Source organism: Ochotona curzoniae, unplaced genomic scaffold, assembly GCF_017591425.1.
Source record: "Ochotona curzoniae isolate NIBS_2020 unplaced genomic scaffold, NIBS_Ocur_1.0 contig_4105, whole genome shotgun sequence".
NCBI lineage: Eukaryota > Metazoa > Chordata > Mammalia > Lagomorpha > Ochotonidae > Ochotona > Ochotona curzoniae.
In genome coordinates, this window is record NW_024466129.1 from 6069503 (window position 1) to 6090759 (window position 21257).

Sequence of the window (21257 nt, forward strand, 5' to 3'; positions counted from 1 at the left end):
ACCTGACACACGCGTTAGCATTCTGTGGGTTTTAAGAGAAACCCTGTTGGCCACAGACTGAGAGCCCGTGTGCCGGAGCTGCACATCAGGGCTGCTCTAACTGGGAACCGACGCTTCCCAGGACTTTCCTCATCAGCGTTGCCATGGCAACTGGGCTATCTTGGAAAATGCTGACAAGAAAATTACACCTAGGGAAGAATATTCTGAGTCATCACTTCACTGACTCTCCACTGAAGTGTCAGGAAAGGTAAAACAGATTCCATGTTAACAAAGACTACAGCACAATATAAAATTTCTCCGAATTTCTATTTTAGCCTTAAACCTTGCAGAGAATTTTCCTTCGGCTGAATAAGCATAACCCTTACAAGCCCAACACACACACGATCACCATCCTGTCCTCAACACTGCCAACATCTGTATGTAAACTGAGAGGAGATAACGCACTCTGATGCTTCCTTACGCTTTCACAACTTCTGCCACGACTACACAAACAATCCTATCCAATTCTAGGCTGCAAGGAGGACTCAGCTTGAGACATTCAAGCCGAAGAATTTCTGCATTTGATCTGCCTGGATTTTGAAAACTGATGTATATACACACTATGAATGGGTGGGCACTTGGTGCAGGAGCTGGGCTGCCACTGTCATGCCCACATCCTACAGGCGAGCGCATGGTTCAAGCCTTATCGCCACATCTGATTCAGTTCCTAATCCAGACCTTGGAAAGGCGGCGGGGAGTGCCTGGGTCCCGACCACACACGGAGGACCTAGAACGAATTCCCAGCTCCTGGCCGGAGCCAGAATCAGCCCTGCTCGTAGCAGGTACTAGAGGAGTCAATGAGCAAACGGAAGACTTCCATCTGGCTCTCTACCTTTCAAATTAAATGAAAATCAATTTTTAAAAAATTCAATTATAGCTAAGTATTATTCAAGGAGAGAAATTTGTCTCCTTAATTTGGAATATCAACTTACCTTTGAATGTGACATTCTGAACCTTGTAAGTACAAAGCATTATAAATAAAACAAAAACAAAGAACCAAGTACAAAGCATTTACATGACAAATATTCACTGAAGCTACCCTTTTCATTTAGCTAACAATTATCCTAAAATACATTTTTTTTTCTCTGTAAGGGCCTTTCATAAATTCAAGATGCAAGAATAAGCTTACGTAGAAAGCAAGAATCCATGCACACAATGAAAACCCTTTCATGGTTCTATTTCTTTCTCATAAAAGTTTTGCTCTGTTCGTTTGTTTTCAAGAAATAGAAGTATGATTTTATCTGGTCATGCCTCAAGTCTCCTTTTTCTAAGAATTTACTACTGAATAAACTGCAACTTTGTTGAGATAATAATAAAAACCCTTCGTACTATTCCTTTCGTTAACAGGGGTTAATAAGCCAGCAGACAGGTCAGTAGCAATGAAGGCTGGAACTCAACAAGAAGTTTGTGCCACAAGGCAAAACACCGGCTCACCATCTTCACACAGAACGTCTTGCTCCAAATATTAACATGTTAGTCAAACTCAGAAATGACCTCTGCCCTTAGCACTGTGCTTGGCTTCCAATCCGAGGGCGCATTCTTAATCTCACCAAGGACCGCTATGAACTAATTCTGGGCAGAGTCCACAGGCCACACTTTCCAGGAGCATTGGGGTCTGGCAACATAACTTGGGAAACTACAGCCCAGTCAGAACAGGAATCCAACCCTTATGGCATACAACACACAGTACTGAGAATAAAGGCAATTTATGTACATATTAAAGAGTGTTTCTCAAGTGTACGTTTTCATTTTGCCCTTAATAAACCCTAAAAATTGGAATTACACTTCACAGGGCATTGCAACATACACAGGTGAAAACAATAATGAAAAAAGAGCACTTAATCACCTACTTAATTTTAGCCAGTGGCAGAAGCCGGAAGAGGCTCCGTATCCTTCAACTACCAATGCGAATGGAGAGGTACCATGCAGACACCTCACCTTTGGTGATGCTGAGTGTGTTATCACCACTTGCTACAAAATCATAAAGTGCAACAAAGAGATTAGGGTCACTCTCAGTGGCTCCGAGCAAGTTCTCCTTCGAGCTCCACCTGATGGCTTCGTTCAGTGCCTGGGGTTCAACATCACAACCATAGGGGCGATGCAAAGCTTCTGCAAGATACAAAAAGGGAAAGGAATTCACAATGAGTTCAACAGCTGAAAATTCATCCGAATTCAGTACACAGACAGTATTACAACTGCTAGCACATCCTGACAGCGCTGAAGCGGGACAGCATTGTCCAGCCCGTGCAGACATGAAGAATGAGCAAACAGGCTCTGTGTATCCTGAGCACAAGGAAAGAATTTACTAATGAAACACAACAAAGCAGGCAGCGAGGAGGTCACAGAATGAGTTGGCCCTGATTTAGGCATTCATCATTCTAGTTGACACAGAGAGAGGCAGAGAGAAGAAGAGCATCTGTGATTGTATTTCATCTCATGCCCACTCCCTCTTCTCCATCTCCACTGCCAGGGCCTTACTTAGTGCAGAACCCCAACATCTCTCACCTGGACTACTGCCTCCAGTCTTGTCTCCCTCAAATCCATCCTCCACACAGCTGGCAAAGTGATCTATGTAAGACAAAAATTTGACCATGTCACTCTTAAGCCTCTTCAACAGTTCATCAACACACTTAAATCTCCTTAGCACGATGCTAAGGCCTTCTATGATGGGGTCTGGGCCCAGCCCACCCCTCCAATTGCAAACTTGGCCACTGTCCATGCAGCTTCCAACCTTCAGACCTTGGTTCACACAGCTCAGTCCTCTGAGGTGGGTGCTCGTGGTCTCAATCCACCACTGTTCACATCCTGCAGCACTCAGCTCCCCTGGGAGCCGTCCCCTGCCTGGCCCCACTGTGCCCTCCCCAGCAGACCGCTCACGATGCTGATCCTCCATCCTTGTCTCTATAGTGACAGCCACTTACTGGAGCTGCTTCTGAAAGTGTAGAATGTGCTCCTTGGGAGTAAGAAGTTTATGAGATTTTGTTCTGTTGAGTCACATAATATGTATTCAACTGTTAGCTAAATGAATATATGATAATACATGCCAACAAACAATGATATAATCTTATTTTTTTTTGCGGGGGGCATCCTCCTCTGCTTTCCTGGGACACAAACTGATGCCCGTTTGGGATCCTGGCACCTAGAGGTAGAGGATTAACCAGTTGAGCTATCACACTGGGCCCAATCTTAGTCTTGAAAAATCACATTAATGAAATATTTAAAGATTGACTTTTTACTGTTCACATGATAGAAGCAGAAATTCTTGTTGTGGGTAAAATCTGTAATTCTAACAGCTTTAGAATTGGTTTAGCTTTTTTGACCACATTTCTTCCACCTCTGTCACTCTTCATTTTGAAAAAAAAAAAAAATGAACTCATCCTAATGAAAAAATTATCTAAACTTGCAAATGTCCGATAGGCTACAAACTGCCCATCCTTTACTAAAATGGAAAGACTTTGAGCTGGTGTTGTGACTCAACAGGTTAAGCCACTACCTGTGGCATCACCGCAACCCACATGCACATAAAGTTCAAGTCCTAGCCACTCCAATTCCATTCAGCCTTCTGCTGCCGTGCCTGGAAGAGCAGTGGAAGATCACCCCAATGCTCGGGTCCTTGCCACCCTCCTAAGAGACCTGGTTGGAGTGCCCAGCTCCTGCCTCTGGCTTGGTCCAGCCCCAGCCACTGTGGTATTCTGAGTGGCTAGAAGACCTCAATCCTTCTAAATAAATAAATCTTAAAAAAAAAAGTTAGATTCAGAGCCCAGCACAGCTTAGTGGCTGACGGTCTCCCCTTGCATGTGCGAGGATCCCCTATGGGCACTGATTCTAATCCCAGCTGCTCCACTTCCCATCCAGCTCCCTGCTTGTGGCCTGGGAAAGCAATGCAGAACGGACCCTTCACCTACATGGGAGACCCAGAGGAAGTTCTGGTTCCTGGCTTCGGATCAGATTAGCTCCAGCCACTGTAGCCACTTGAGGAGTGAACTAGCAGATGGAAGATTTTTGTCTCTCCTTTTCTCTGCAAATCTGCCTTCCCAATAAAAATAAATCTTTAAAAAAAAAAAATTGGATTCGGGCCCGGCACAGTGGCGCAAGTGGTTAACGTCCCCGCCTTGCACGCCCGGGATCCCATATGGGCGCCGGTTCTAATCCCGGCAGCCCCGCTTCCCTTCCAGCTCCCTGCCTGTGGCCTGGGAAAGCAGTCGAGGACGGCCCAAAGCTTTGGGAACCTGCACCCGCGTGGGAGACCCGGAAGAGGCTCCTGGCTTCGGACCGGCATAGCATCGGCCATTGCGCTCACTTGGGGAGTGAATCATCGGATGGAAGATCTTCCTCTCTGTCTCTCCTCTCTATATATCCGCCTTTCCAATGAAAATAAAATAAATCTTTAAAAAAAAACTGGATTCAATCATGACTCTGTTCGTGCATTTATATAGCCAGTCACTCTACTCAGAAATCCTGTTGGCACTGCCTTCACAACCCTAATCAGGGGTGGACATTTAGCCTATCAGTTAAAGCATCCCACATCAAGTACCTGAGTCTGATATCTGGGTCTGGCTCCTGGCTCCTGCCTTCCCCCCTCCAATGCAGGCCCTGGCAGGCAGCAGCAACCCTTCAAATAATTAAGTTCCTGCCACCCACCTGGGATCCTAGACTGTTGTCTCAGCCTTGGCCTAACCTAGACCCAGATGTTTAGCATCTACAGAGTAACCCAGTGAGAGTGTTCTCTCTCCCTCTCTCTGAAGGCAAATAAAAATAAAAAAATAATCTATATAGAACCCTCCCATTTCCCATTATATTCCACCTAGCTTGTTTTACTTGACCACTGATTTCAGTTCTCCATATCTGCTCCCTATGGTTTGTTATCCAGACTGTGTTGCTCCCTTGTTTGAAATACTGTGATGCTTCGTATTTTACAGTGCCCATCAAAATCCTGAAATCCTTCCAGGCCCTTCAGAATCTGCTCTGCATAATTCATCCACTCCTCCTCTCCTAGCCTCATTTTGGCCATTGGCTTCTTGGCTTCCTGGCTTTTGCTTGTACATGGAAGCTACAACTCATGGAATTTCACTCCAATAAATCCCTCTCCGTTTGGCATTCTCTACATGAGCAGAGCTCAAGTTTGACAGCACTGCCCCACACAGCCTTCAGAGCAGCCCCAGCTGACCACAGGACAGCTCCATGACTGGTTCCTGTGAAGGCCGGCCACAGAGTACCCAGTTGCACCAGCCAAGCCTCCCTTCCACATATGCATCATCAATTCCTTCCCCTTCCATGTAGCAGAAATCACAATTCTGCAACTAGAATCAGTGCCTGCTAGAAAGCTGCTGTAACGCAGCATCAAGCTGTGTCCCTGGGATGTCCTTCAGTTCATTGTAATGTTGTTATAATGAAATAACCATGGCTGGCATTCCCACTCCCATGATGCACCTTATGCAAGGACACTTCTGAGATTTCCAAAAATGGTCAAGGAAATGGTTAGTACTCAAGCCTTGTGCCAAACTCCAGCTCTCTGATTATCCTATGAAGGTCTGTCCCTGACAGTACCTCCTACACCTCCAGACAGAAGTACAGAACAGAAGGGACCCTGGTGCTCACAGCTCTTTCTCCTAGGTTGCCCAGCACTCCCTCCAGAATGGCTACTTTCACAGCATGTAAACCTTGCTCCCTGGCTTGCCTTTAGATTCCTTCCTGTGTGTAGACAGAAATCTGTGCCAAGCCTGGCCACCCAACATGATCAGCTTATTTAAAAATACATCCATTCCTCACAACACCCTCATTTCCCCTTTCTTGATTTATGTATCTCCAAAGCTCTTATTCCCAAATATATTGTATACTTGTATCCTGTTCATGTGTAGTACATAAAATGTATGTTTTCGGAAGATCAGGATTGTAGCCTGATTGGTTCACAACACAGTGGTACCAGATTGGTGCTGATACTGCCGAGGTTCTCATCAAAGATCAGACTGCCACACTCACAGTGGGTGCTGTGAGGCAGAAGTTAAAGCAAAACTGTGGGAGCAGGCAAGGTCGAAACTGAACAAACACTTCAAAAGGACAAGAATTCTTACTCATGACTCAGTATGCAAGGACATATTGATAAAGTGTTCAACTGTACTGGAAAGAACTCCTGTCCCAACACAGGACTGCTAAAAACAAGGCAACTGCTTAAAAAACCATGGCACTTGATGAAAATAGGATCAGATATAGAGAATAACTGTATGGGAGTTTAAAAGACACTTTTAGGCCAAACAGTGTTATCTATTTCTCAAATATACACAAAGAAATAAAAATGGGACAAAAATAATTTTTGAGACTAAAGTATTAACGGAATCATAACCTGAAAATCTTTTGTCCCCAACTCCCATTCCTGATTTTACCGTCTTGTTGATGAAGTCAAGAGATTTCAACTTCCTTCCTTCCAGCTTTCTTCCCACTCAACCTTGTGTTCTCACAGGGCTAAGGGTCAGTTTCCTGTACGATCTGTCTGCACAGGATATCCACTTACACGCCATCCTACCCGGCAGCACTAACAAAAAGAAAACTTTTTCAAAAGAAAAAAAAAAAAAACCCTAACATTTTTATGAGGCCAAAAATGAACAAGTATTGACTCATAAAGAGTTAAAGAACTAAATGGAAAAGACCAAGCCAAGAAATAAAAACAAACATAAAATTAGACAAAAGCCCATGGGAATAGCAAGTAAATGTTCCCGTGTTACCCAGTGAGTCCAGTCTAGGCCGCTTTCCTTGTCAAAGACAGACGGGATGACTCAGATGTGCTGCACCCGCCCGAATCCCGCAAGTGTAGGCTGGGAATGTTTTATTTTTGAACACGATGAAGCGACTATTATATATTAGGTAACTGAGATAGCAAGTTAACTAATCTTCCATGAATTGTTGTCACAGAGGTCGGCCACAGGTTCAAGACTAGAAAATACTGTGCTTTTACTTCTTGAAAGGACCTGGGTAGCAGACACCCATCAGGACGACTATAAAAGATAGCATTACTCTGACATTTGCAGGATAAAACAGAAAAAGCAGAACAGATATAGCAGCTTACACAACCAATTATTAATACTAAACAAGTCCAAGATAATAAGTTAATTTCAAATTCTGAGATAATTCCTGAAGTTAATGTTTCATTTTATTAAAAGCACCTTCATTTTTTATTTTATTTTTATTTTTAACTTTATGTTAACATAGTCGATCAGAATAGAATGAAAACACTTTCTGCCAGCTAATCATTCAAGAATTTGTCAGTCTGATTAGAAGTTCATCATATAGTAGCTGAAGAAAAGAAAAGATTTACACTTCAGGCATTTTCAAGTATTTCATAAACTTTTATCTTGCCAAAATGCCATTTTATTCAGCTGTATATTCCTCGAGATATCTATAACTTTTCACCTTTTAAAAACTGTATAAAGTGGTTGGCTAAACTAGCCTGTAGTTCTCAATACAGCTTAAGATGGATGTACGTTGATTACTGTGAAAAGCTTAACCCCAGACACCGTTACTCACATATACTTTCCTCAGTTTGGTAAGTATTTATTGAGACTTTTCTACAAAACGCCAGAAACAAAGCATATAAGCCTCCAGTGACCAAAAATAACAACAACATCCGACAAGATGAATTTTTGAGGTCGCCTTTCACACTTGATCTATGGTGGTCAGCCCTTTCCCCTGAACTGCTGCGCCCTGCGAGCCGTACCTGCTCCGCCGGGGAGCCCCGCTTCCGAGGCTCCGCTGCACAGGCAGCACGGTGCTGCATCCTGCTCTCTGCCGTAAGGATTCGGTGGAAGCAGAACTGTCCCGAGCACCATCCCTCCGCCAGAAGCACAAAGGTTAAGCTGTTGTATGTGAGAAGGAAGCCGAGCACTCCACTGTCTGAGAGGCAACAGCACATGCAGGTGGCATTTACTCACGCGCTGCGGCCAGAGGGGACCAATGAGAGGGTGAGCACTCACCACTCCCAGAGTGGGTGGAGACCAACCTAAGGGCAAGTGTAGTGACGGCAAAAGACTGAGCCGAGTTACTTCCAAAGCTCTGGACACACGTTTTAAATACATGTAAAAAAAAATAATCACACCAACAACAGCTTAAACAAGACTATTTAAGGATCAGTACAGAAAGGAGACCGATTCCCAAGCAGATGACGAGGTGACTATGGAGAAAGTTTCCTTGGAGAAGACCTGTATACAACAAAACAGTCACTAGAACAGAGGAAAACGCCCAGCACAGCGTCATCTTTTACATCACCTAAACAAATTCAACAAACCACAAAACCAAAGGCAGAGCAACAGTTACCATCTGATTCACAGGCACAGACAGAAGCCAGGAAATAACTTCTTTCATTAATATTTTGGCACCATAGCTTAATCATAAAATTTCAGAACCCAGCACAATCACAGAAACTTCTGAAATCAAAAGCCTCTGGGAAGGTGTTGAGCCTAGCTGTCCTGACGCCCACCTCTCAGACAGGAGGGCCCTGAGCCCCGCTGCGGGCTAACCCCACTGGCAGCAGTGCTGCTGGCTCAGGCAGGTGCCCTGACTGGAGTTCCAGGGCCACAGCTTCCGTCCACCCGGGCCCCCTCACTGCAGGCTGTTCCACCTGCTTCTCAAATAAATCTAAATAAAAGTAACAGTATAAACCTGTAACAAAGATACTTCATGAGTTAAACTAGTAAAATTACAAAAAATGAAGGCTCTTGGTGGTGTAACCTAAAAAACAAAATGGCACAAGTGTTTGTAGCCATAAAGCTGAGACTATTCACTGAGTCAGTAAATACTGATGAAGCTTTTTACCAGCCACTGTTTGAGGTCAGTAAGAACTAACAGGATTGGGCCCGGCGCGGTGGCGCAAGTGGTTAAAGGTCCTCGCCTTGCACGCCCGGGATCCCATATGGGCGCCGGTTCTAATCCCGGCAGCCCCGCTTCCCTTCCAGCTCCCTGCCTGTGGCCTGGGAAAGCAGTCGAGGACAGCCCAAAGCTTTGGGACCCTGCACCCGCGTGGGAGACCCGGAAGAGGCTCCTGGCTTCGGATCGGCATAGTATCGGCCCGTTGCGCTCACTTGGGGAGTGAATCATCGGACGGAAGATCTTCCTCTCTGTCTCTCCTCTCTGTATATCCGCCTTTCCAATGAAAAAATAATAAAAATAAATCTTTAAAAAAAAAAAAAAAAAAGAACTAACAGGATTAAATTAAGGACAGTAGAATGAAAACAGTCTTCAATAAAGTTGAAATATAAAATTATAATTTTAATTCTTATTAGAAAAAGAATGACTTTGGTGTGGATGATTTTTTTTATCAATTAAGAGACAAAGTTTACACATTCCTTAAACATAAAACCAGTACCATCAACAGTATAAGAAAAATTAGGTGAATGACTAAAAGTTACCTCATTTAATGACTCAATCTCCAATGCCAAGTTGAATTTCTCCTTCTCTGAATCACAAAGTATTTTCTGGGAAAGGATCTCCACACCTCGTACTACATCCACATGCAGATTCTATATCCTAAGAGTCACTGTTTAATCAATAAATCTAAATGGCCAATAATTATATTTAATTGCTCTCACATAACTGTAAAAAGAGAAATAACTGGAATGTAGTAGAAACATGGAATGTAATATTCTCAGGCATTAAAAGGAAGGAAGCTTTGATATACTCACATATTACAACATAGAAAGACCTTGAAAATAAGTGAAATAAACAAATAGAATAATTCCACTTACATGAAATACGTAGAATTTTCTAGTACTAGAAACTTAGTTCTGCAATTGATGATTGTACAACATTGTGACTACATACTTAATGCTATAGATTGTAGACCTAAAAATGTTATAATGGTGAAGTTGGTGCTCTGTGTATTTGATCATAATAAAAAGTTAAAGAGATCTCCAAAGACCTTCTGTTTAAGTGGTCTGTATTTATTATTATTTAACTTTATTTGAAAGAATTACATTGAGATATTTTAACAATAGCTGTTTCTTTTCAAAATGTATTTATATACCTAAAAAGCAGAGCAAGAAGGAATAAGGAAGAAAGGCCTTCAGCCTCCTGGGTCAGCCCAGATTGGCCTCATCAGCCAGAACGGGAGCAGCCCAGAACCAGGGACAGCAAGCCAAGAATCAGGGATTCATCCCTGGTCTCCCACTCGGGTGACAGGTCCCCAAGCATGTGAGCCATCTCCACTGCTTTACACATAAGAAGCGGCTGGATTAGAAGCAGAGTAGCTGGACCGAGCTGGCACCCCATCTGTGATGCCAGCCTCGCAAACAGTAACTTAACTCTTTATACCACAAGTCAGCCCCATAACAACACTTATTAATTAAAATAATGAACACAGTATCAATAGGAATATCATCTTTATTTTTAAAAAGAACTTTTAAAAAAAGAATCAAGAGAGGTAAGAGTAATTTTATCACTTTTTGTAAAACTCTTTTGTAACAGACTGAGGCATTTTAATGAAAGTGATATCTATAAAAGGCCCGAAGCAATGGAAAGCTCTAAGCCAATGGAAGTGAGAGCAGAGATGTGTCAAGTGCAAACAGACAAAAGTGGGAACAAAGAATCTGGTACACAGAAGACTCGAAAAGTGCGACTATTGTTGAGGAAGTCAGAAGAGAAACAAGAAAAAATGCAAGAGAGAGAGCTGTCCAGATCAGGATTTAGAATTCTATTCTAACTACAAAGAAAACACAGTAAGCTGATTTAAGCAGAAAGTCACTAGTCTCACGTTCATTTTATAAAGATCACGACCGGGGCTGGCATTGTGGGGCAGCAGGCAAGCGGCCGCCAACGATGTCAACATGCCATATCTGAGGCCCCGGTTCAAGTCCTGGCCACCAGGCTTCATACCTAGCTCCCTGCTAACCTCCTGGGGGACGGAGGTGACAGCCCAAGTGCCTGATTCCTATGACCCACACAGGAAGCCAGACGGAGGTTTCCTGGCAGCTAGCGTCAGCTCAGCCAGGGACTGAATCAGTAGATGGATCTCTCTCCCTTCCTGTCACTCTGCTTTGCAAATAAAACTTCAAAAAGAAAGAGAGAGAGAGACAGAAGGATCACTGCTGTGTGAAAAAATATACTACATATGGAAAAATTAGAAAAATATAATTCTGAAATGGCATCATGTAGCTTTGGAAAAGGATGGTAGCAATGGAGACAATGCAAAGAGGAAGAACCTACCGATACAGTTGAGAGATGGAATTGCAAAGGGCTAGCAGACTACGTGAATATACCTTAAGAGACAGAGAAAATAAAGAATGGCTGTTAGGGAATAGCTGGCCATGAAATTCAGCTAGAAACAGTGGGAGTGTATCTTAAGTTTCATGGGCAAGCAAAGTTGGGAGACAAAATTAAGTATTTCTAAAAAAATTTTTTTAAAGATTTATTTATTTATTTTTATTAGAAAGGCGGATATACAGAGAGGAGGAGAGACAAAGAGGAAGATCTTCTGTCCGATGGTTCACTCCCCAAGTGACCACAACAGCTGGAGCTGAGGCAATCTGAAGCCAGGAGCCAGGAGCTCTTCCAGGTCTCCCATGCAGGTGCAGGCTCCCAAGGCTTTGGACCATCCTCGACTGCTTTCCCAGGCCACAAGCATGATGGGAAGCGAGGCCGCCGGGATTAGAACCAGTGACCATATGGGATCCCAACGTGTGTAAGGCGAGGAACTTAACCACTACACTATCACGCCAGGACCCAAAATTCAGTACTTTAAAATACATGTCTGAAGCTCAGGGAAGACCTTGGCCTGTGGTCCCTTATGTTCTGATGGATGTTGTTACACTCTGGCTGTGGATGAGAGCATTCAGAGGATCATACTTACAGGAGAAAAATTACTTTAATCACTGCAGATTTCTAATTTGAAATCAGACTAGAAAGTAGCCAAATAAATAAATAAAATGCTGAGAAGAGGAAAAACAAAAATCACTCCTAAACTGTATCCTTTCTAAAGGCAGACACTGCCTGTTAAAGGTAAGACTGTTGACAGGAGAGCTGCTCTGTTCTCCAGACAGAACAGAAATGAGACAAGAAAATTTTGGAACATTTAGAATAAAGGAGAAGCTACAAAAATAGTCAAGTTCTGGGTAAACACAACAGACTATTCTCGAGGGTTTTTTGTTGTTGTTGTTGTTAGTACATATCTGATGAGTGAAAGCAAAATCTATAAAACCAACTGTAAAGGCCATATTACATGTAACAGCTGAAACATCAAAATGAAAAGCCAGGAGAACGCTGATAGATTTCTACGTTTCACTTGGAGAAGTGTATCAGTGAAACCGAGCAGCACATGAAAAGTTCCCTATGTATACGTAAATCCTCACATCAACCAGTATGAAACCTAAACAAAGAAACACAGTCAAAAGCAAGGTAGATCAGTTTCACGGGATACTGGGCGGAGGCTTGGGACTCGCGGCTGAGATGCTCACATCCAGTTTCGTGCTGTACCCCCTGGAGGCAGCAGCGTAGGCTCAGGCAGCTGGGTCTGATACCACCTAGGGAATCCTCAGCGAGTTCCCAACCCCCAGCTCCAGTCTGGCCCAGCCTGCCCCAGCACTGACAGCACTGAAAGTATTACCCAGCGCCTGGAAGATCTCTGTCTGTCCATGTCTATTTCTCTGTCTTTAAATAGAAATTAAAACAAACAAACAAAAATAGTCACCTTTTAAAAATACCACTCACACTCTACAGTGACTGACACAAACGTGCTAACATAATCAAGTGCTAATCAGGATGTGGACCAACTGTGCTCCTCATCCACCGCTGTGTGAATGGGAAGCAGCGCAGTCACTGTACGACCCTGCAATCTCATTCACAAATAATTATCCTACAAAAATTAAAACATCTGCTCACCCAAAATCCTACAACGTGTTCATAGCAGCTCCTCAAATAATTATTCAAATTTTAAATTGAAAACAACCTAAATGTTATTCAAAAGAGGAATAAATTGTGCTACATTCATATAATTGAATATTACGTGCCAATAAAAATGAAGAAACTATTGACCTTATTAAACAACTTACTGATAAATACAGTAACTTGGATGACTCTCAAAAGCATTACGTTGGGTTTCCCCAAATCCAGTAATATTTCCCAAAAATAAAACCTCTACTAACATCAGGGTTTGGGGAACGCACAACGACAGTGATTTTGATGGGGTGGGGGAATCACACTCCTGTCAGTACAGTGGTCCTACCACTTGCATGCAGTTTGCTGGGTGCTGGGAAGCTGGGGAGCTGGTCCTCAGTGGATAACGGGGGGATTACTGGCCTCTTCCTACCTTGCCATATGTGATTTCCTCCTCTTGCAGAAGTTCCCAAAATCGTGATGTCACCCTCCACAAGGACATCAACAGAGCCAGGTAACAGCCAGCACCACGCTGTGTGTACCTCAGAGCCATGAGCTAAAGGAAAGCTCTTCTCTAGAAAATACCCAGTTTCATTGCAGTAACGAAAAAGACTGACGAGGAACAACAATGATTCATTTAAAAAAGCAAGTATGTGACTTCTTGCGACAACAAGAGAGCATCATTTCATACCACTTAAACTTTTTTTTTCTTAAAAAATTTAAATTTTTTAAAAAGCACTTATTTTTATATATTTGAAAGGCAGAGAGCCAGAACTTGAGACAAACAGATCATCCATCTACTGGTTCACTCCCCCAAATGCTTGTAACAACTAGGCCAGGTCAGACTGCAGCCAAAGTCTGGAATCCCAATGCAAGTCTTCCACAGCTGGCAAGGACCATCACCCGCCACGTCTCTAGAACTGGACACAGAGTCATGACTCCCAACTCAAACAGGGGAAGCAGGCACCCCAAGGCCAAATGCCCACCACTCCACCCACCTTCCATAATCACAACTCTATGGAGAATGAAAACTAGTGAAGCCAGGCAAAGAAAGAAAAATATCACATGTGCCCACTTACACGTGGAAGCTAAACAGCTGACCTCAGGAAGTACAGAGCAGTGTTCCTAGAGCCTGAGGAGGGTTTGAAGGACGGAGCGATGGATGCTAAGCAGGTGCAGCAGGGCAGCCAAACAGCAAGAATCACTTCTAACGCCTCACAGCACAGCACGGTGACTACAGTTGACAACAGCGAACTTCCCTGGTTTGTTTGTGTTTTGCATTTTGTTTGGAGGAGAATGTAACCAATGATTCCACTATCTCTGAGACTTCAAAATCCGTTGTACAGAATTTTGAAAGTTCCCAATACAAAGAAATTATAAATGCTAGCAGTGATAGTAAGCCAGTTACTCTGATGTGTTCATCATTTTACTATATACACATGCTGAAATGTCAAACCATAGCCCACAGACACACTTTGTCAATCAAAAATAAAAAATCATTCAACATTTGTAATTCATTTAAATAAATTAGATTTGTCATAATTTAATTCACTTTCTCCCTAAACAAGAAATTAATTTCTATACGGGTAAGATTTTTGGGATAGCCCCCAGCTTTGGAGGACCACAAACCATTGTAAGAATCTAAGTGCTTACAGCACTGAGAGAACACCTGCTATGCGCCTCTTCAAATCACACACAAAGGCACACACAGTACTCACTCACTCCTGGAAGAGCAGGCACCCTCTCTGATTACATAATCAAGCATATCAACCTTCTCTGGGTCTGAAATCTTGTGTCACAGAGAAAGGAAGAGCACATTCTTTCTAAGCAAAAACGAGTGTATATAAGCAAAGGCAAAGGGCATGGTTAACGCAAGCCACACCACGAAGTGCGGGACTCTAAGCTGGCTAATAACCAACACTTGCTCAAGCCACTATCCAGCGTGTTTCACACGTGCTCAGGAAGGAAGCAACGCAGGAGCAGAGGAAGTCTGGGCACGGGTATTGGCTCTTCTACAGTCTGCAGTGATTTCCCTCTTGCCCTAAATTCAGATCCAAACTCGGCCAGCGTGCTGCGGTTCACCAGCACCACCCGTCCCCGCAGGCAGTCTGGGGATATCCTTTGGGGATCCCATGCACCAGCCCCATCCACCCATGAAAATCTTTTTACAGCTACCTAAAATGCCTTCCGTGAGAGAACGTTCAGAAAAGTTTTCCACTTCCTTTGACTTCCAGTAACTCTTTAAGAAGCCAGCACTCAGCAAGGGGACCAGGTGCCACATTCTTCATGTCAGTTCAGTAAGTCTCCTGCATGAAGAATTCGGTCTCATTAGAAGAGATGGTTGGGCAGATTTGGAAGAGGCAAATTCTTTTAACTTTTCTTTACTGTGGAAGAATTTTATTTCATTTTCAAAGAGGAAAATTTGATTGGATATGTTATCCTAGGCAGACAATTTTTTTCTTTTAGAATCTGGAATATGTCACTCCGTTCTCTTCTTGCCTGTAGAGTTTCCTGTGAGAGATCTCCTGTAGTTTAATTGGCATTCCTTTATATGTCAATTGATTTTTTTCATGTGCACATTTAAGGATCTTTTCCTTATGTTCAATTGAAGAGAGCTTGATGATCATGTGTCTTGGTGAAGATTTCTTTTGGTCAAGTCTGTTGGGAGTTCTGTGCCCCTCCTGGATGTTGCTTCTCAATTCTTTCGACAGAGAAGAGGAGTAGCACCAAACAAAACCAAAGGCAAATGTGAACACCCCAGTAAAATGACAACAGAAGACTAAATCAATGAACAACCCATTCCTAAAATGACAGGACCAAAGTACCACCCATACATATTAACCCTGAATGTAAATGGCTTAAGTTCAATCAAATGTCATAGATTAATAGACTGGATTAAAAAACAAAACCCATCTATTTGTTGTCTAGAAGAGACACACTTCACCAACAAAAATCAGTGGAAACTATATCACATGGGATTTGATGTTTTCGGTTAGTTTGATCTCTTCAAAACACTTTCTTCTGATTAAATCATGCAATGACTCATAGATCATACAGTAGCATCATTTTGTTCAAGAAGGTTTTTGATTTTCATTTCTTCAGCCACATGTTAGTCATTTAGTAGCATGTTATTTAACTTCACGGTGCTGTTAATTTCTTTTTTCTTCCTGATGTTGATTTTGTTTTGTGGATCTTCATTTAAGGGGATGTATAGTAGCTGTGTAATGGAGACTGTCATATCTAGCAACATGTTATTTAACTTCATGGCATTGTAAATTTCTATTTTTCTGTTGTTGATTTTGTGTTATGACTTTTCATTTGAGTGGATGTACAGTAGCTGTGAAAGAGACTAACATCCAGATGTGAGGATACAATGCAGTATACATTTCTACTTCCAGACAAAGATGGACTTATAATGAAAATGTTTACTCTATCTTGACAATAGGATTCTGGACTCTCTGCTATTGTCCATGCCTGCAATGATGGACAGATCACTGTGTTTTTGTACATGCTAGCTCTCCTTCCATAAGCCTCTCCATCTCCAGCGACCCAGCAGATTCATTAGTTCACCCCTCTGCTTCATGAGTCTTCTCCCACATCTAACGTAAAGCTTCTGACTAACCCTATCCTGTTTCACAACCACATGCATTCATATTACTCCTGCCCCAGCATGCCCTCATCCCACTCAAGGGCAATAATTACGTCTTATTCACACTCATTTTCCTAACATATTTACTCAGTAAATGTCTTCTGACAAATCATTTTCCTACTTACAGAAGCAATACAAGTCCATTTTCCAAAATTGTAAACACAGTGATGTAATCTATTACAAGCAACCTTGATTCCTGCCTTAGTCTGATACATCCTCCAAATTCCATGGGTTGGAAACCTAATCCCCAAAGTCCTAAATTCAGTTGCATGATGGACAGGCAGTGCTGTGTGGCAGCAGAGCTGTGGCAGCAACACTGGCATCCCCTGGGATTTATTTATTTGAAAAGCAAAGTGAGGGGGAGAGAGAGATCTTCGTATCAGCTGTTCACCCTCCAATGACCTTCGTGGCCAGGGCTGGGCCATCCTAGTCTCCCACAGGAGTAGCAGAGATCCAAGTATTTGAGCTATCTTGTACTTTCTCAGGTGCATTAGCAGGAACTGGATCAGAAGTGGATCACCTGGAACTCAAACTGGCACCCTAATATGAGATGCTGGCATTGCAAGCAGAGGCTTACCTTGCTGTGCCATAAGGCTGGCCCCGTAAGCAGTTTAAGTACATTGCAATTTATGATATCATTACCTAATATCCTGAAGGACAATCTTATCACCGACAAGTGAAATTTCAAGTAACCTACTAGAAGCCCAGAGCTTGTTGGTGAAACCTTAGACCTGATCTAACTCCAAGGCCCTTGCTCTTTGCAACATTCCAGCCTAGTGCAACAGACAGTGGTATATAAAAGAACTGAAAATGTTCTCCTACTTTCTAAAGAATCTCTGAGCTAACCATGATTCATCACGCACATGGCCTCTAAGAGTCACACCTAGGAGACTAATCAATCAGACATGCAGGTATGCTGACCAACCAGGCCACTTAATCAAAGGAAATGAAGTCTGTCATTCACTCCCAGCAGTAATCACAGTGCTATCCAATAATGCACAGTAAGCCAGAGAAGAGGGCTTTTTTTTTTCATCTCCAAGATTTATTCTTTTAAAGGAATGAACTGAGAAAAAAAGCATGGGGAAGAGAAGTATGAATACAATGTAAGCTGTTGCTGGCTAAGCATTTGATAACCACAATTAGTGCACAGAATGCCCTGTACCAAACACCACAGGGGTTCGAGGAGTTCCTTCGGCGAGGCAGTCTCTGGTGTTTGAAATTTAGGCTGCAGTTCTTGGTTTGGGTGGATCATTGGTTTTGTGGCTGAGTCCACGCTTTTAACCAGATCTGAAAGAGGAACAGCCACCTGGCCCGGGTAGAACAGAAGTGTTTGGTTTCATGTGTCACATAACTACCAAAGTTTCTCGCCACAAGTCAGTGCCAAGTGGGGCTGTACTTCTTGTCAAACTCCTCCTCGCTGTGGGCCGCAGTATCCTTCCCTGGGTTATATTTCTCCAGCACTGGGCATAGCACCGAACCCTGATGTATCTCTTCGGACATGTCCGCATTTCTGATGACCGCCTCACAGTCCCCACATGGTTACCAAAGAGCAGGGGCTGGCTCAACAGACCGGTCTCCTCGGGAAGGTGCTGACGCCTTCCAGCTCAGGCGAGAGGCTGCGTCCTACCAAAACTGTGACGCAGCTAAGCCCGCAGGTTTTTTAAATATATGTGTTTCACACCGGTTTTAAGAATCCATGCAAGATATGAATGGGCAATATCCATCTCCTTTTGGATAACCTAACTCGAATCAGAAGTCAGCCAGTGCCTTTCCTTTTGATTCTCCTCACAGAAAGGATGAGCCAAACAAACACCTTCCTGTATCACACGATTCATCTCACAAACATTTGCCAAAAAAGGTAATACGTGTGTGTATTCACTGGGAAACACTCCTTTTAGTTCTGTTTCCTCTAATCTTATTCTATCAGGACACCTGTCACTGCCTTGTAGATAACTTGGTAATATAACAATCTTTTCATGTGATGCTAAAAGTAAGGTAAAATAAAAGGCTCATTCTTCTGGCTCAGACCTGGGGAGCTAATTCCCCAATGTCTATAACAGCTGTGTCCACGTACATGCTCCCTATTCACATGGGCACAGGGTGCACAGTTTCCTGCCAGCTAAATTTGGGTTATTTCCAATAGTCTTAGTAAGACAAAGGACCTTATTCCTTAGTCTTATTTCAGCAGGTATTGGCTACCCCAAGCAAGAAAATTCCAATCCTCTCTACAGCACGTGTCTTGGAGATAGGAACTACACACACACACACACACACTTCAGATCACATTTGTTTGACTTACAACACACTTTAGTATTTTGCTGCTGTTGTTCGAATAATCTTTGAAAGTATACATGCCAGCGTGATAGAGTAATGGTTAAGGTTCTCGCCTTGACTGCGCCAGAATCCTATATGGGCACCGGTTCTAATTCTGGCAGCTCCACTTTCCATCCAGCTCCCTGCTTGTAGCCTGGGAAAGCAGTCGAGGACGCCCCAAAGCCTTGGGAGCCTGCACCTGCATGGGAGACCTGGAAGAAGTTCCTGGCTCCTGGCTTCAGATCGGTGCAGCACTGGCTGGTGTGGTCACTTGCGGAGTGAATCATCAGACAGAAGATATTTCTCTCTGCCTCTCCTCATATATATACATATGATCTGACTTTGCAGTAAAAATAAATAAATCTTTAAAAAAAATACTACTGAAATCACCAACACAATAAAAAATACCATGACATAGCTCAGTTATAAAGCTCCCTATTAAATTCATCTTTGCTGGAAAATCTGTATCAAACTGTGAAAGGTTTATAATATACTTTACTATTATAACTGACTTAATTTTTTAAAAATATTTATTTATTTATTTATTGGAAAGTCAGACATAAAGAGAGAAGGACAGACAGAGAGGAGGAGAGACAGAGAGGAAGATCTTCCATCCGATGATTCACTCCCCAAGTGACCGCAACAGCTGGTGCTGAGCCAATCCGGAGCCAGGAGCCAGAAACCTCCTCCAGGTCTCCCACACAGGTGCAGGGTACCAAGGCCCTGGGCCGTCCTCGACTGCTTTCCCAGGCCACAGGCAGGGTGGGAAGTGGGGCTGCTGGGATTAGAACCGGCACCCATATGGGATCCCGGTGCATTTAAGGCAAGGACTTCAGCTGTTAGGCCACCGTGCCAGGCCCATAACTGACTTAACTTATGGTGTGTGGTAAAAACCATAGGGCAGCAAAAACACTCAGCTTGAATTCCACCACCATTACTAATATCATCTTTTCAGTCTGGTAATGGTGTAACTGTTGTGGAAGATTTAGAAAGTAAATCATCATCGCCATCATCATCGTCATCCTCCTCCTCCTCCTTCAGAGTATCCTAAAGTGAAAACCCTTGTGCTTAGAGGCAGAGTGTTGGATGATACGGGCCCCAGATTATGAAAGGAATGGCTAGTTAAATTATCCAAAACTATGACTCATTCCACTTTTTACTTCCAATTTTGTTAGATGCTACTAATTCTATCTTGATGGTAGAATTGACAGAAAATTGTATTTACTAATAAAACTCACTGGGGAGTTTAAGAAAGAATGCTAATGAGACATCATATGTTGAGACAGACTGTACTATGGGACTTAGAAATTGCCAACCGGGAAGAACAGGCAAGCTGAAGAGAAACAGCTGTATGAGGACAGCAGCCAAGCTGATCTTTGCACCACATCATCCAGCGGCAAGCTGGAAGACTATTTACACCTCACAGCCATTAAACACTTGGCAAGATAAGCAAGGAATTCTAATCCTCACCTTATTCTGCCAGATACTATTATCCCATTTCTCATAGGAACATACAATTTGGTAAGACAGAGATCAAATCTTACAGTTGAACTTAGAAATCTACCTTTAGCATGAGATTTCTTGAAATACTGGGCGATCAACTCTGAATCCATGAAGTTATTCCTCTAACCGGGACAACAAGGAAACTCTTAACAGTGTTGCAGAAATGTGCATGGCACTGCCCTCCAGTGCCAGACCCTGCCTCAGATGGCCCAGAGGCGTTTAAGCTCACCAGAACCACCAGACCGGTAGCAAAACTGACCTGTGACCTATAGCTAAGAATGGATGATGAACACCACATCTCTTCCACAATAAGAGAGTGGATGGTGGGAGATGACAATGGCAGAGAGCCAAGAGAGACAGCCTAGGGGCTGAATCCTGGACTTTCCTGCACCAAAATCCCATATGGCACAGAAGCTCCACAGCCCATTCAGCTCCCTGACTGTGGCCTGGGAAAGCAGTGAAAAATGGTTCAAAGCCATGGGTCCTGCACCCGCGTAGGAGACCCGGAAGAAGCTCCTGGCTCTTGGCTTCCAGATCAGCTCAGCTCCAGCCAATGAGGCCACTTGGAGACTGAATCAGTGAACGAAAGATCTTTCTTTGTCTCTCCTCTCAGTAAATTTGATTTTTTCAAAAATAAATAAATAAGTAAACTACTACAGATTAATATTCCTTAGACACAAAAATCTTTGATAAACAACTCACAAACCAAATCCAACAGTCCATTAATTAAACATCTGACCAAGTACAATTATTCCCAGTAGTTCATGGTTGATTCAACATAATATTTCTATACAAAAAAAAAAAAAAAACTTACTTATTTTTATCTGAAAGAGTTAGGAGAGAGAGGAGCAGAAAGAGAATGACATACATCTTCATACAAAAATGCAATAATTTAATCCAG

At 43.0% G+C, this 21257-nt stretch overlaps 1 protein-coding gene across 7 annotated transcripts in view; it reads right to left on the minus strand.

Moving 5' to 3' along the window:
* The window catches only part of ABL2 (ABL proto-oncogene 2, non-receptor tyrosine kinase), a 98144-nt gene that overhangs the window by 22323 nt on the left and 54564 nt on the right, over positions 1-21257 (minus strand). For 2 of the 7 annotated variants that reach the window (XM_040984328.1, XM_040984325.1), the window contains exons 1-3: positions 7748-8437; positions 2545-2607; positions 1978-2148 (exon numbers count right to left, since the gene is read on the minus strand). In XM_040984328.1, coding sequence (XP_040840262.1) covers positions 1978-2148; positions 2545-2607; positions 7748-8105 — 592 coding nt within the window. In that variant the 5' untranslated portion in view covers positions 8106-8437. Of the gene's footprint in view, positions 1-1977; positions 2149-2544; positions 2608-7747; positions 8438-21257 lie in introns of those variants that run through there. The other 5 variants (XM_040984330.1, XM_040984326.1, XM_040984331.1 and 2 more) reach the window with 3 other exon arrangements.